The sequence below is a fragment of the Lepidochelys kempii genome, chromosome 1 (assembly GCF_965140285.1).
Source record: "Lepidochelys kempii isolate rLepKem1 chromosome 1, rLepKem1.hap1, whole genome shotgun sequence".
Taxonomy (NCBI): Eukaryota; Metazoa; Chordata; order Testudines; family Cheloniidae; genus Lepidochelys; species Lepidochelys kempii.
In genome coordinates this window covers 34,391,202-34,407,722 of record NC_136380.1, presented here as the reverse complement: position 1 = coordinate 34,407,722, position 16,521 = coordinate 34,391,202, and the positions used below count along the sequence as shown (strand labels likewise).

The 16,521-nt window shown below is 42.2% G+C and overlaps 1 protein-coding gene across 7 annotated transcripts in view; it reads right to left on the bottom strand.

Moving 5' to 3' along the window:
* The window catches only part of DYNC2H1 (dynein cytoplasmic 2 heavy chain 1), a 403,248-nt gene that overhangs the window by 251,874 nt on the left and 134,853 nt on the right, over window positions 1-16,521 (bottom strand). For all 7 annotated transcript variants that reach the window (XM_073338445.2, XM_073338455.2, XM_073338435.2 and 4 more), the window contains exons 58-61: window positions 13,143-13,266; window positions 8,546-8,667; window positions 6,507-6,593; window positions 1,749-1,875 (exon numbers count right to left, since the gene is read on the bottom strand). In XM_073338445.2, the coding sequence (XP_073194546.1) occupies window positions 1,749-1,875; window positions 6,507-6,593; window positions 8,546-8,667; window positions 13,143-13,266 (460 nt within the window). The remainder of the gene's footprint in view (window positions 1-1,748; window positions 1,876-6,506; window positions 6,594-8,545; window positions 8,668-13,142; window positions 13,267-16,521) is intronic.

Sequence of the window (16,521 nt, the reverse complement as noted above, 5' to 3'; positions counted from 1 at the left end):
CAAGTTTCCTGAATCATGGGAGAAACCAGTACCAACAAGTTAAGCAACTCTCTGGTTGCCTCAAAACCCTTGGATGTCGACAGCATTGGAAAGGGCTGCCAAGCCTTCAGGGATTATTCTCAACAGGCCCTTCCTGGGTTCCGGAATCAGCAATCCCTGCTGGCTCACAGATTCCTTTTGGGGGTATGACTGTTTGGAACGTCCCACTGAGACCTTGTGAACACTCAGTGCCTTCCTCTTCAAGTGTCCTGGTACCAAGTCCTTAGGAGACTTATGCAGTCTCTTCTTAGGCACCAGCGATGTAGATCTGCCTGAGGACTCTGTCAGAATGGGAGGAAGCACTCCTAACAGACTTGGATGTGCTCTGTACCCATTCAGAGCAGGAGAGTTCTGATGGAGGACAAAGTGCAGATTCCATGAGTAGGTACCTGAGCCTGGCAACCCTGTACCCTTTTCAAATGGGATTTGAACCCTCTACAAATGCGACGTTTGCCACTGACATGCACCTCTCCCAGCCACTTAAGGCAGCTGGGATGTGGGTCACTCACTGGCATAGATCTGTTATATGAACAACAGGCCTTGAAGCCAGGAAAACAGGGCATCAGTCCAGTATCACACTCGGTGTCCAACTAGGCACCAGTAACTCCACACTAAAAAGATAGCTCATTCAAAACTTAACCCTATAACTATTTATAGATATACCATACAAGACTAAAAACTAATACACGGCTACTATTTACACTAAGGGAAGGAAAATATGAAGAAACAAAGATCATCGCTCCAACAACAACCATCACTAGTGATAGGAAAGAACTGTGGTGGGTCAGGGGCAGTGCAGCCCTTCATACTTGTGTGCCATGGCACCAGGCACCGGAGGGAGCTAACACTTCCCCGACAAGTATTGACAAGGGAAAAATTTCTGATAACTGTGCATAAGCCACATACACATGCCTACGGTGGAATGGACAATTGCAATCACTCCAACAACTATAAAAGTGTGACATTTTCATGAGTAGAAAAGCCAGAGGATCACTTTGGGGGCTAGATTCTCTTCAGCGCCCAGTTTCTGCTTAGTGTAGCCGATGGGGCATCTCCAAAGAAGCTAGTTGCAGCTTCACGATTCTAGAGAAAAGAAATCCTTAAATGAGGATTAGCAGGGATGGCTTGAGAGAAAAATATTCTTTTTTCCCCCCAGTGTCACTAGTTACCAAACTGTGATAAATCATATATGCCAAGATTTCATAAGTAATGCATGATTTTGGGTGCCTCAATTTCTGAGTTCCCAATATGAGACACATAAAAGCTCATTTTGAGAGATTTCTGAAAAATCAAGCCTGTTCAAGATGTCTCAAAATTGGGCACCCAAACTCACTAGACATTTTTGATAATCTTGGCCATAAACAGTCACGTGACTGCTGAGACTCCAAACAGTTTTACATCAGAGAAATTATAATACATTTTATCATTAATGCATTTTGTGCACATTCAGACCTTATCTGCCAAGAAAAGCTAAATAATGGAATAGGAGAAAGCTTCAGAAGAATTTTAAAATAAAGCTTTTGAGTGGTGACAACAGCTTTTAAATATAATGGAATAAACATTCAGGAGCTGCAATAGAGTGCCATGTAATTTATATTCCATAAACACATTGTATGATCAAACAATTGCCTTCAAAAAAAGAGAATATAAAGTATTAAATCAAGTTTTTAAACAGTAGCATCTATTTTACTAAAGTTTCTGCAACAAACCTGTGTGTTCCATCTCTTATGTTCCCTATCAAGTTGATTAATCAGTATCTCTGCAGCTTTGAGTGTTTCTTGTGCTTTAACTACTTCTGCTTCAAGTTTAGCTGCTTCAGCTGTTCTACTCTGGAACCTGTAAAAAAACTATACTTTTAAATTATTGTCAAGAACCAATTGGTATACATTTTTAAAGTCAAATTGAAAGGCTCCTTTAAAAAATGGAAGGTTTTGTTTAAGTTTTGAAATAATTAATCCCTCAAATCCTGATCTAAATGCCCAGCCCCAATAACTAAACTGGGTAACTGTTCAGACAGAGGGAAAGAATCCTCCACGCCCAACTACAGAGCAAACCCTACTCCACAAAGTTTGATGGTAGGTGGATCCAGGCAGTGGTAGATGCACTGGCCCCAGCCCAACTCCCTTATGTGACAGCAGGCAGGCAGCACCCACAGAATTGGACTCCACATCACACAGAAGTTGTGTATCCCTACACAAACTCCTGGAATCCTGCTCTTACATCTCTGAAGAACAGAACTGTATTTCAGCCCTTCTGCATCTGAATGGGAGGGGCATCAGATTTTCCCCAGCGTACATAGTTGACATTTGCAGATACAGTAAACACACTATATAACATAATATATGCAAATCATTTCCTCCTTTACTTAACAGTTGATACCTGATTTGATCAGTTTATGATTTTAAGCCTGATTCAATGCCCACTAGGTCAATGAGAGATTTTCCATTGACTTCAGTGGGTATTGGATTGGCGCCACTCTAAGGAGTAGGAAATGCCAGCTCTCTGAATTTTTGTACATATTAGTAATAGCATCAAACATAACAGGGGAAATGGCAAAATATTGAAGTCAAGTCTTGGCAGGTAACAGGCTTCTCTAATCTCCTTAAAACTTGTAAGAAATGCTACAGACACAAAATAACTATTTTGGCTAAGAAATATCTCATATGGGAACTGCATACACTTTGAAATATAGATTGAAAAGTTGTATAATTTTGCCATGACTTTTATAAGTACCACTGTATATATTTTCTGTTGAAATACACTTTACAATACCTTTATAAAGGAATTCTCTTTGGTAAATTTCAGTGAATAACCCTATAGAGTAGGATCTTGCTAACTCACACTGGTGACTCCACTACAGTGCAAAACACTGAATTTTGTGAATTACTAATTAAAAAGAAACCAAACTCCAATCAAAAATGAAGGTTAATACTTCACAAAATGTAGGTGTTCATTTAACTGTGCATCATATGTGCTAACTATACATCCAAATACGCTAGTAAATGAAATGCAGTATATTTTGGAAAAAATAATACACAACTTATTTTTAAAATAAGAGACTTTACTGAATCATCTAGTTTTAAATCTATGCTAAGTAGTTGGGAGAAATCACCAATATTTTTGTGCAAATGATGTAGTGGGGTTTAGTAACATCCAGATTAGTGAGGCTTCAATGTATTTCTTATCGTAACAGGATATAAATAGCATCATTTTTCCTTTTTTCTAATGAAGGAACTATGTTCATAAAAGCCCTTACATCAGATATTTCCCTCTCCCTCTTTGCATGGTGCTAGTTATGCTTGGAGCTATGTGCACAATTTTGGGTACCACAATTTTGGGTATTGTGGGTACAAAAATAAAAGGTTTGGTTAAAAATGAATTTGAGTAAAGAATTCCACCGTAGATAAGAAAAAAAGGCCATTCTATGCCACTGTGATATAACAGTACCTGATGGGATGCTACAAAGAAGAAAGGGAGGTACTGTCACTGGTTGGTCCCAATAATGAAAAATTTCTTACTAATAAATTTCCTGTCTGCTAACATCTCCCACAATTATGGATTTCTAGGTTGCTCTCCTGTCTCTGAAGCTTATGCCAAGGACAGCTCTTCAGGACAGGCTGGACACTGCGGACTGAGCAGCTTGTTCCATGGTATCTGCTATTTCTATGAGGAGGTGTTTGTGGCTCCAACCTTCTGGTCTCCCTCCTGAAGTACAGCAGACCATCCAGGATTTGCCATTCGAGGGTCCTTCCCTTTTCTCAGAAAAAGATGGACAATAGGCTGCATAGCCTAAAAGATGCCAGGGAAACACTGAAGTCCCTTGAAATTTATACACCAACAATAAGAAGAAAGCAATTCCAGCCCCCCAGCAGGCTCACAAATATTAGAGCTTAATACCTTGTCCCCAAGACCCGCTGAGAAAAACGAGCAGGAATTACAGGAGGTGACCACCGCCCCTCAGCACATGCGACAGCAGAATCCATTTGATCAAGGCTAACTCTAAACATGCATTTTGACAGGCTTTGAGGGCAGCATACCACTGCTTGCAGACTAATTTGTTCCTACCCATACCTTTGCCAATCATCCATCCAACTTCCTTAGTGCTTGGACTCACATCACATCAGATCAGTGGGTCCCAAGCACAATGGATCTGGGATATTCCCTTCTATCTATATTAGTTTCTATCACCCCACACCACCCCCATCCTTCTTCAGGGCTCACTCTCATGAGATCATTCCTCAGCAGAAATGAATAGTTACCGTATGACTGTCTTCTTTGGTCTAATGTACATAGTTATTTTTTCTCTCTAGAATGTTTGTTAATAATATTATGCAAATTTTACATTTTGGGAATAACTCATCTGACAGCAAGCAAAAGCAAACAGGGCACGGCCGTGTGGCTCAGTAATGAAGGTGCTAGCTGTAGACCAAATAACTGCTTTGCAAATTTCTGAAGTGGACGCACTTGCTTGTTCCACCTCAATCCCTTCTGGGACAGGAGCCTCTGATAATTTGTAGGCTTCCACAATGCATAGTTTAATCCGTCTAGTGATGGAGGACTTGGAAGCTCTGAGGTTCTGGCAGTTTGGGTGGAAGGACACAAATAAGGAGCCCAATTTTCTTATGGATTCTGTGTGTTTGAGATAGATTTTCCTTGCTCTTCTGACCTCTAAGGTGTGCCACAGCTTTTCTGTTGGATTTTGTGGCTTTGACCAAATGAAGGAAGCACAACTTCTTGGGGTGTGTGGAAGGAGGAATTTACTCAGAATGAAGGGATTCTGGTGTCCTGAGTACCAGCTTGTCCTTATGGAACATGCAGTAAGGCTGCCAGCTCCAATACTCACCAGGCGGATGTGACAGCTACTAAAAAACAAGTCTTAGTGGATAAATGAAAGGCCAGTGCTCATGAACAGACTTGTTCCACTCATCCCTAATCACTTGCTTGAAGAAGAAGCAAAGGGGTACTGCAGCCTCAAGGGAGGATTTTGAGGGGAGACATTTACTATGAGGCTTACTCTTTGGTACCTGCTTAGATTTCAGAGGCAGACAGCTCACCTTCCTCAGTGGAGACAGCAGAAAGAGGAGTCAGAGGACTCGTATCTCCAGGATTTTTTTGTGCTTTTTCTTTCCCTTTTTAGCCTTTTCAGATTTTTTAACAGTTTTAGCTTGCTTTGGGAGTGCAGAAACGCTGCTGTGGCTTTGGTGAGGACTTTTGTGATTTGCCTTTCTTAGGACCTAGAGCATCTTAGGGAGGTCTGCCTCACAGTCCTCCCCCAGTGGGGCCCATTCCCCCTGGGAGATGGGGTGCAGAGTCTTTGTCAGAGTTCTCCTGGTTGGCTTGTGAGAAAGGACGGCTGACTAGAAGCCCAGCTTCTTTTCCCAAGGTGCTCAGGATCCACTTTAAGACTTGAGGGGGAGGGGACCTGTGGCCCCGCAAGCCTCCCCTCTTTGTTTTGAAGAGGTCCCCTAGGTTTTATTGTGAGTCAAGTGGTCAGGGTCCTCCTCAGTTCTGGAGCCCCTTCCTGCTTTGCACTGGGGTTCCTGGACCATTTTCCCTCCACTGGAGTTGCAGCTGCCTCAGTGAGTACAAGACCCAACCTGCCTGTCTGACCTGCAGCCCCCAGACCTAATTGAGTTAGGACTGGAAGGCTGGGTGCAGACTGGGCAAAACTGTACATCTGTTGATCCTGGGAAGGCTGCCTCATATATAGAGTATGTCCACACTGTAAACAGCTGTGACTGGCCCATGTTAGCTGACTCGGATTCGAGCTGCAGAGCTATAAAATCGATGGATATACATTTGGGCTCAGGCTTGTGCCCAGGCTCTGGGACTCTGCAAGATGTTTTACTACAATGTAGGCATACACACTTGGTTTTGACCCAGTGCTTTCTTGGCTGCTTGGCTATACCTCTGAGGGGCAGAGGTGCCAGCAGAGAGATGCTGCAGCAGAGGCTCAGGGAGCGTTAAACCCCAAGTTGTTAACCAACCCAGGGAGGAGGAGGAAAAGTTAAAATAGAAGGAGAAAGGACAGAAACAAAAGAAATTGCCATGGTCTGCTGCTGCAGAGGAAGAGAAAACTGGCAGCGAACAGGTGCTGGGGTGGGGCAGACCAGAATATGTGGCTACAAAATGCTGATCTGCCTCTTGAGCTGCAGGGAGAGGAGAGCAAGGCATATGTCCAGAATCATAGGAGACAATGGGCTGCAGAAAAATAGAGCAGTGGATTAAAACCAAATTAAAGAAAACTAGTTGTCCTCTTTTAGACAGAGGACAACAAACAGCTTCTATCTGAACTTTTCGTAAGCCTCAGGGAGACATCTCTAGACATTTCAAGAATAAGGACTAATCAACGTAACCGTATTTTTGCTGTGAAGCCTCTTCTGTTAAAGTAGAATTAAAATATTAAAATCAGTCAACAAAATTATTATGAAAACCATTCAAAAGACATGTAAGCAAAACCAACGTACTTATCTTTTAATTCTGACACTTTTTGACCAACAGAGTTAAGCAGATCTTCTAGTTTCTGTTTTCTGTCTTCAGTTTTCTTTAGGTTACTGAAAAATAATTTTCTACTTTATTATTGATATAGATTCAGATTCATACCAACCAAAAAGCAAAAACAATAAAAAATATTTTAAGGCATTTTATCCAGCCTTTTTATCCAGCCATTTTATACATAATTTTTAAAATATGGACACCAGAACTATATGCAGTATTCCAGTATCAGTCTGACCAACGCCACAGACAGCGGTAAAATCACCTTCCCACTCACTACTCCCCTTTTTATATATCCAAGGATTACAGTAGCCCTTTTTGTCATAGCATCACACTGGGAGGTTATATTGAGCTGTTTGTCCAGTATGATCACTAAATACTTTTCAGAGTCACTGCTTTCCAGAATACAGTTCTCCATTCAGTAGGCATGGGCTGCATTCCTTGTTCCTAGATGTATAACTTTGCATTTGACTTCACGAAGACACATTTTGTTTGAATGGTCTTAGATTACCAAGTTATCCAGATCACTCTGTTCGACTTTTCTGTCATCATTATTTAACATTCTGCCAGTCTTTGTCTTCCACAAATTTTATAAGCAGTTATTTTATATTTACTTCTAGATCATTGATGAAAATGTTGAATAACATTGGGCATAGTACCAATCCCTGCAGAACCCCCTTACAAACATTCCCATACTATGATGATTTCCCATTAAAAATTACTTTTTGAGTTCTGTCAGCTATCTAGCTGTAAAGCCATTTAACACAGGCTTTACCGATATTGTATAGTGCACATTTTTTTATCAGAAGGTTGTACATTAAGTCAAATGCCTTATAAACATCTAAGTATATTACATCTACTCAGTTACCTTTATCAAACAAACTTGTAATCTGATCAAAAAATGAATTCATGTTTGTTTGACAAGCCCTATTTTCCAAAACAAAGCAAAAAAAAAACCATGTTAAGTGGCATTAATTATATTCTTATCCTTTAATTCTTTATCAGTTGAATCCTATATAAGCTTTTCCGTTATTTTGTCCAGGATTGATGTCAGGCTAAACAGCCTATAATTACACAGATCACTCCACCTGGCCTTTCTGAATAGTGGCACAATGTTAGCATTATTCCAGTCTTCTGGAATTTCCCCAGTATTCCAAGATCTATTACAAATTAACATTAGCAGGTCAGAGATCTCTTCAGCCAACTCTTTTAAAACCCCTGGTTGCAGGTTATCCAGGCCTGCTGATTTAAAAGCGTTTATCCCTAGTAGATAATGTTTAACAGCCTCCTTAGTTACTAATGGATTGGGAAGTACTTCATCATCCTCATGTGATATAAATACATCATCCTGATTCCTCCTAAGTACTGAACAGAAACATTTATTGAACACTTCTGCCTTTTCTTCATCACTATTAACAGTTTTGGCATCTCCAGCTATGATATGGACCTATACCATGGATAGAAATTATTTAGTTCCTAATATACTTTAAAAACTCCTTATTTTCCTTGCCTTGTCAGCAATGGATTTTTCCCTGGTGTCTTTCACTTCCCTTATAAATTTTCTGCACTTCATAACTTCTAATTTATACATAATCTATTTCCCCATCTTTCCATTTGTTTTATATATATATATATAACTGCTGTCATCATTTTGCTATTGAACCAGCATGCGCTTTTGGGCAAAGCTGTGCAAAGTTATGTACTATCACTGTACAGGTTTCAGAGTAGCAGCCGTGTTAGTCTGTATTCGCAAAAAGAAAAGGAGGACTTGTGGCACCTTAGAGACTAACCAATTTATTTGAGCATAAGCTTTCGTGAGCTACAGCATCCGATGAAGTGAGCTGTAGCTCACGAAAGCTCATGCTCAAATAAATTGGTTAGTCTCTAAGGTGCCACAAGTCCTCCTATTCTTATCACTGTACAGTATCACTTTTAAAAAATATGTAATTAATAACACTACAGGTATCTTTGGAATGCGGAACAATTGCAGAGTAAAATGCATCTTACTCACGCTTCCAATCCTGCCTGTTCTTTTTCCAGAGGCTGAATTCGTTCCAAGACATGGGAATACTGGACATTGGCCTTAACCCAAGCTGCAAGTGGAGCAGCTGCAGTACTAGCTCGTTTAGCATTCTGAAAAAAAAAATCAATACGAATTATAAAAAGGCCCTTACTGAATTTCAAAAACACAAGAGAAACTGCATAGTGGACTTTGAGGATAACTCTCCAGGGGAGGGAACTCGAATTATTAGGAAGAGACAGGTAATAGTTATGGGGGATTCAATCATTAGAAATATAGCTGGGTTCGTGATGACCGAGAGAATCACATAGTGACTTGCCTGCCTGGTGCGAAGGTTGCGGATCTCTCGAGGCATCTAGACAGACACATGTATACCGCTGGGGAGGAGCCGGTGGTCAATGTACATGTAGGTAACAATGACATAAGGAAGGATAGGAGAGAGACCTGGAAGCCAAATTTAGGCTGCTAGGTAAGAGATTGAAAGCTAGAACCTTCACGATAACATTCTCTGAAATGCTTTCAGTTCCACATGCAGGGCCACTTAAACAAGCAGAACTGCAGGGTCTCAATGCGTGGATGAGACGATGGTGCAGGGAAGAGGGGTTTAGATTTATTAAGAACTGGCAAAACTTTTGGGGAAAGGGGGAGACTACACAGGAGCGATGGGCTCCACCTAAACCAAAATGGAACCAGATTGGTGGCACTTTAAATTAAAAAGGTCATGGAGCAGTTTTTAAACTAAGGACTGGAGGAAAGCTGACATGTGGTTTGGATGGAAGCATCCTCTAGGGGAGAATCTATTAATGGAGATTCTGTATGTCCTAGTAAAGAGGAGAGAATTGAAGATGATAAAATACAGGTGGGATCTGATGAGAAACAGTCAAATGAAAAAGAATCCCATTCAATTACATCCTGTCATGGCAGACAGCTAAAAAATGACAAGTTTTTAAAGTGTTTATATATGAATGCTTGAAGTCTAAATAATAAGATGGGTGAACTAGAGTGCCTTGTATTAAATGAGGATATTGATATAATAGGCATCACAGAAACTTGGTGGAATGAGTATCAGTGGGACACGATATTACCAGGGTACAAAATATATCGGAAGCACAGAACAGGTCATGCTGGTGGGGGAGTGGCACTATATGTGAAAGAAAGCATAGAATCAAATGAGGTAAAAAACTTAAATGAACCAAACTGTACCATAGAATCTCTATGGATAGTAATTGCATACTCTAATAATAAGAATATAGCAGTAGGGATATATTACCAAGCACCTGACCAGGATGGTGATAGTGACTGTGAAATGCTCAGGGAGATTAGAGAGGTTATCAAAATAAAACACCCAATAATAATGGGGGATTTCAACAATCCCCATATTCACTGGGTACATGTCACCTAACGAAGGATGCAGAAATAAAGTTTCTTGACACCTTAAATGTCCTGGAATCCATAAGAGGAGAGGCCATTCTTGATTTAGTCCTAAATGGAGCACGGGATCTGGTCCAAAAGATGAGTAAAGCTGGACCGCTTGGTAATAGTGACAATAATATAATGAAATTTAACATCTCTGTGGCGGGAACACCACAGCAGCCCAACACTGTAGCATTTAATTTCAGAAAGGGGGACTACACAAAAATGAGGAAGTTAGTTAAACTGAAATTAAAAGGCATAGTGCCAAAAGTGAAAGCTTTGCAAGCTGCATGGAAACTTTTTAAAGACATCATAATAGAGGCTCAACTTAAATGTATACCTGAAATTAAAAAAAACATAGTAAGAGAACCAAAAAAGTGCCCTGGGGCTAACCAACAAAGTAAAAGGAGCAGTGAGAGACAAAAAGGCATCCTTTAAAATGTGGAAGTTAGGTCCTAGTGAGGAAAATAGAAAGGAGCATAAATTCTGGCAAATGAAGTATAAAAAGATAATTAGGAAGGCCAAAAAAGATTTTGAAGAACAGCTAGCCAGAGACTCAAAAAGTAATAGTAATTTTTTTTTTAAATACATCAGGAACAGGAAGATTACTGATAAACAACCAGTCAGGCCACTGGACGATCAAGATGCTATAGGAGCACTCAAAGATAATAAGACCATTGCAGAAAAACTAAATGAATTCTTTGCATTCGACTTTATGGCGGAGGATGTGAAGGAAATTCCCAAACCTGAGCTTTTCTTTTAGGTGACAAATCTGAGGAACTGTCCAAGATTGAGGTAACATTAGAGGAGGTTTTGGAACAAATTGATAAATTAAACAGTAACAAGTCACCAGGACCAAAGGGTATTAACCCAAGAGTTCTGAAGGAATTCAAATTTGAAATTGCAGAACTACTAACTGTCATTTGTAACCTATCATTTAAATCAGCTTCTGTACAGGATAACTGGAGGATAGCTAATGTGACACCAATTTTTAAAAAGGGCTCCAGAGGTGATCCTGGCAATTACAGGCCAGAAAGCCTGACTTCAGTACTGGGCAAACTGGTTGAAACTAAGAACAGAACTGTCAGACACATAGATTAACATAATTTGTTGGTTTCAGAATAGCAGCTGTGTTAGTCTGTACCCGCAAAAAGAAAAGGAGGACTTGTGGCACCTTAGAAACTAACAAATTTATTTGAGCATAAGCTTTAGTGAGCTACAGCTCACTTCATCGGCTGCATTCAGTGGAAAATACAGTGGGGAGATTTATATACATAGAGAATATGAAACAATGGGTGTTAACCATACACACTGTAACGAGAGTGATCAGGTAAGGTGAGCTATTACCAGCAGGAGAGCGGGGTGGAGGGGGAACCTTTTGTAGTGATAATCAAGGTGGACCATTTCCAGCAGTTGACAAGAACATCTGTTAGTCTCTAAGGTGCCACGAGTCCTCCTTTTCTTTTTATAATTTGTTGGGTAAGAGTCAACATGGTTTTTGTAAAGGGAAATCATGCCTCACCAATCTGCTAGAATTCTTTGAGGGGGTCAAAAAGTATATGGACAAGGGGGATCCAGTGGATATAGTATATTTAGATTTTCAGAAAGTCTTTGACAAGGTCCATCACCAAAGGAAAAGAAGCTTAGGAAAAGAAAGCTGTCATAGGATAAGAGGGAAGGTCTTCTCATCAATTGGTAACTGGTTAAAAGACAGGAAATAAAGGGTAGGAATGAATGGTCAATTTTCAGAATGGAGAGCAGTAAATAGTGGTGTCCCCCAGGGGTCTGTACTGGGACCAGTCCTATTCAACATAGTCATAAGTGAGCTGGAAAAAGGTGTAAAAAGTGAGGTGGCAAAATTTGCAGATGATACAAAAATGATAAGGGGTATGGAACAGCTTCCATATGAGGAGAGATTAATAAGATTGGGACTTTTCAGCTTGGAAAAGAGATGACTAAGGGGAGATATGATAGGGGTCTATAAAATCATGACTGGTGTGGAGAAAGTAAATAAGGAAGTGTTATTTACTCCTTCTCATAACACAAGAAATAGGGGTCACCAAATGAAATTAATAGGCAGCAGGTTTAAAAGAAACAAAAGGAAGGATTTCCTCACACAATGCACAGTCAACCTGTGGAACTCTGTGCCAGAGGATGTTGTGAGGGCCAGGACTATAACGGGGTTCAAAAAAGAACTAGATAAATTAATGGAGGATAGGTCCATAAATGGCTATTAGCCAGGTAGCGGGGGGTTGGGTGTCCCTAGCCTCTATTTGCCAAAAGCTGGGAATGGGCGATAGGGGATGGATCACTTGATGATTACCTGTTCTGTTCATTCCCTCTTGGGGCACCTGGCATTGGCCACAGTCAGAAGATAGGATACTGGGCTAGATGGACCTTTGTTCTGACCCAGTATGGCCGTTTTTATGTTCTTATGTTAATCATAGATACTATATATCAGGGTCTACCAACCAGCCATTTTGTGCTATTGAGCTGATCTTTCAAATGACGGGTGGGAAACTGTTATAAGAAGACCCATGTGCCCATGTCAAGCCCCGGGGAAGTCCATTGGGTTTGGAGAGTGCCGAGTCCACTAGCATGAGTCTCCTATTTGCAAGGTCACATCCTTATACTCTTCCTTTTAAAAAATAAGGAACTAATGTTGTAAAATTCTTTTATATAACTATTGCTGTCTTGATTTATTCAAATTAAGCTTTAAAGGCCATTAACCCATTAGGTTACCTTAGTCTCTTTTGTTAATTAAAATTAGAAGTAAGGTTCTGACTGCAGGGAGGTCACAGGGAGCAGGTTGCGGTTCCCAGATTCAGAGATGCCTGGCTCCACCACAACCCTAATTTATGCCATCGCCATAAGGTCCCTGAGGCCTGTAGTTTATCACACCACCACTTTTCCTCATCTCATCCACGTCCCACGTCCAACAAACCCCCTTACACTCAGGATGGTGAGGCAGCTGGGGCAGAAGGCAGTAGAATCTCCTCTGCCAGATTTTCTCTCTCTGTTTCTACAAATAGCCTTCCCCTCTGTTGGAAGAATTCTCCACTGGCTACCCTCTATCAGTTTGAGTCCACTTTACACTGTGCCCATAGTGCACAGTGATCCTGGTGGACCACAGAAGCTAGTCCATTTTTTTTATGTAATGCAATAAGAGAGTTACCTTTGGATCAAAAGATGCCTTGTTTTTAGACAGAAGTTCTTCTACACTCTCTCGTATTTCCTTTGGAATGTTACGGGCATCAAAGGTTGCAATGTCTTCTCTCACTCCTCTTTTGGCAAGGAAACTGCAAATAGTATTAAATAATTAAATGACAAAGCATTGATAAAACAAAGTTACTCAGTGTAAAGTAACTGGAATTCAAGATGAGTTGTCCACAGGCACATTCCACTGATGGTACGCATGCACCTTGTGTGTCAGAGATCAGAGTCTTTTTGGACGGCAGTACAAAGGGAGAGCATATACGCTCTTCAGTCCTCATGCTCTGCTCCAAGGGCATATACGGCGGACCTTTCCATCTTATGGGATTCTGGGCAATCTACCAGACCTTGAGGCAATGCAGATCAATCAAGTTTGACCTCACCTCTCTGCCAATGAAAGGGCCAGTGCCAGGCTCTAGAACCCCAATTGTATTGTGGGGAATCCAGACATTTGTGGCAGGTTGCCCATCCAAGAACCCATGTCCCTCTGCCCCCCCCCCGAACCCTTCAGGCTGGGAAATGCCAGGACCCAGCCCCAGAAGCAGAGCCAGGGCTGGGTTAGTACTCCACTCTGCCCCCACAGTGAGCTGCTCTGCCATGGCTCTGCCAGAATCCGGACAACCCCTAACCAGCACACCACTCCACTTTGTCTTCCCCTCCACTTCTGGCACCCTGCAATGCCCAACCTCTGCTTGGAGAAACTGGTTGACTAGGATGTATCCAGTAACTTCATCAACCAAGAATTTGTCAAGAGTCATCAGATTCCTACCCTCCACAAAAACTCCCCCAAGCTCTTTGAGACCATTGATGGGTCACCCCTCTCTTTGGGGCTCATCACATATCAGATGGCACCCCTGGAGGTCATCACCAGTGGCAGCCACCACGGAAATCATGCAGTTTTGGATGATCGGCTTTTCACATTTGCCAGTCATCCTTGGCTCCCCTTGGTTTGTCACCCACAACCCCTTAATCAGCTGGCAATCAAGGACAGTGTCCTTCCGCTCTCTGCAGTGCTGACATGAATGCCTCCTTAGTCCTGGTTCACAACTGACCACACTCTGAGGTGCACTCCAACCCTCAAGGCTCCCAGAGAGAAGAGCAGCAGGTCCAGCGACATCTAAGATTCCTGTCAAATACCTGGAGTTCACCAGAATGTTCAAAAAACAGAAGGCAGATACCCTACCACAGTTACGACTCCCCCACTGAACTGTGCCAAGGGATGGAGATTCCCTTCAGACACACTTTCTTTGGAAAAAGACCTACAGGCCCTCCAGGAGTACCCAGAGTAAAACCTGTGAGGGGATTCATTCATCTCTCCCCAGCTAGTGCCCCTATATTCTTTGTAACCAAGAATGATGGCTCTCTCTCCAATGCTGTGTTGAATACTGAGCACTAAATCATATCACAGTATGCAATCAATAACATTCTCATCTTCTATGAGAATGAAGAACTCCATGACCACCATTTACATATCATTCTAGATCGGCTTAGCCAGAATCAACTCTATGCCAAGTCCCAAAAGCCTCACATGAGACTTGTGAGCGATCTCCATCCCTTCCCACATCCCCAAACCCTTGATCTACCCTCTCCATGGACTTCATTGTGGAGCAGCCCCACTTCCAAGGGCATTTGGTCGTTCTGACAGTGGTGGACCTCCTGATGAAAATGTCCCATTTCATCCCCTCTCATACCCTTCCATCAGCCGTGAAATGGCATGGCTTTTCTTGGAACACATCTTCCAGTACCACGGCATACCAGAACACATCATTTCTGACTGGGGCACCCAAATTGCCTCCCGGTTTTGGCTGGAATTCCTCTGCCTTCTCAACAACACGCCCCTCCTCTCAACTGCCTACCACCCTCAGACTGACAACCAGATCAGAAAAGTCAACCAGACATGGGTACAGTACTCGAGCTGTTTCCTGAATTTTCACCAAAATAATTGGGTTTCCCTGTTGTCTTTGGCCAAATTCGCTTACAATAACCCAACACAAGCAAAGTCGTTCTTCATAAACTTTGGCTTTCATCCCATTTCACCCCAAACTATCAGAAGGCCCCTCTATTCTGGAAGCCACAGACTCAGTCCTGTATGCCCCACTAAGAGCACAGGACCAGTAGAGTGAGTGCAGCCTAGGGCTGTCAATCACAGTATCCCGTGTGACCTTTGTGGATCTGTACATGTTGAGAAGGGACTCCTGGCTTGAGGAGTGCGAGTCTCAAAGTCCTGTTATGGTTATGATTCATGTGAAGGGTACTAGTCTTACTCTGCACTGCAACAATTACTAATTTACCCAGCAACAGTTCCTGATTTGTTAATCTGTTTACCTATCAATAACTTCCTCGTACTTTTTATTGATTGATCAATTGTTAATTTATATACTGTTACCAGTTCTTTGGCATTATCTGGCGAGGCATTATCTGGTGTGACAAAGGTCCTCCTCTGCCTTGGTGGGTCCTGTGCTTATTGGTGGATTTGCTCACCTCTGAGATTCACGGCAGCCCTCAGTTTGGCCACCTTTGCTAGTGGCTCAAACCTGCTGTCCACTAAGTTTGGCCACCTTTGCTAGTGGCTCAAACCTGCCGTCCACTAAGCTAACCTCATCACTAGCCAGCATGGGAAAAAGGAAGAAGAACAATTCCCACAGTCTCTGCTGGCCCACCTACTGGGTCGGGGGACAGGCCAGGGACCTTCCCCTCTGGTGGGACCCACAGTCCAGGTCAACTCCTCCTGCATCCAGCAGGGAGTTGGGAGGATGGGGGGAACCCGGGCCTGCCCTCTACTCCGGGGTCCTTTTTAAAACCAGGTGCCCTGATTAGCCTGCCTGTCCTAATTGATTCTGGTAGCTTCTTAATTGGCTCCAGGTGTCCTAAGTAGCCTGCATTAATTGGTTCCAGCAACTTCCTGATTGTTCTGGAACAGCCAATTATCTTACTCCGGGAAAAGGGACCTGCTTAATCTGGGGCTAATATATCTACCTTCTATCACTCTCCTGTAACCATCTGTCACACTGGCGAGGAATTAAGCAGTTATTTGGCTTTGCATTATCTGGCCAGGAGTTTTACCTGCTAGCCAGGTTGCCCCACTGTGACTCTGCCTGACCAACAGAGCTCCAGTGTTTATGATTCTCACAATGCACAGTCAACCCATGGAACTCCTTGCCAGAGGATGTTGTGAGGGCCAGGACTATAACAGGGTTCAAAAAAGAACTAGATAAATTCATGGAGGATAGATCCATCAATGGCTATTAGCCAGGATTGACAGGGATGGTGTCTCTAGCCTCTGTTTCCCAGAAACTGGGAATGGGCAACGGGATGGATCACTTCATGAATTCCCTCTGGGA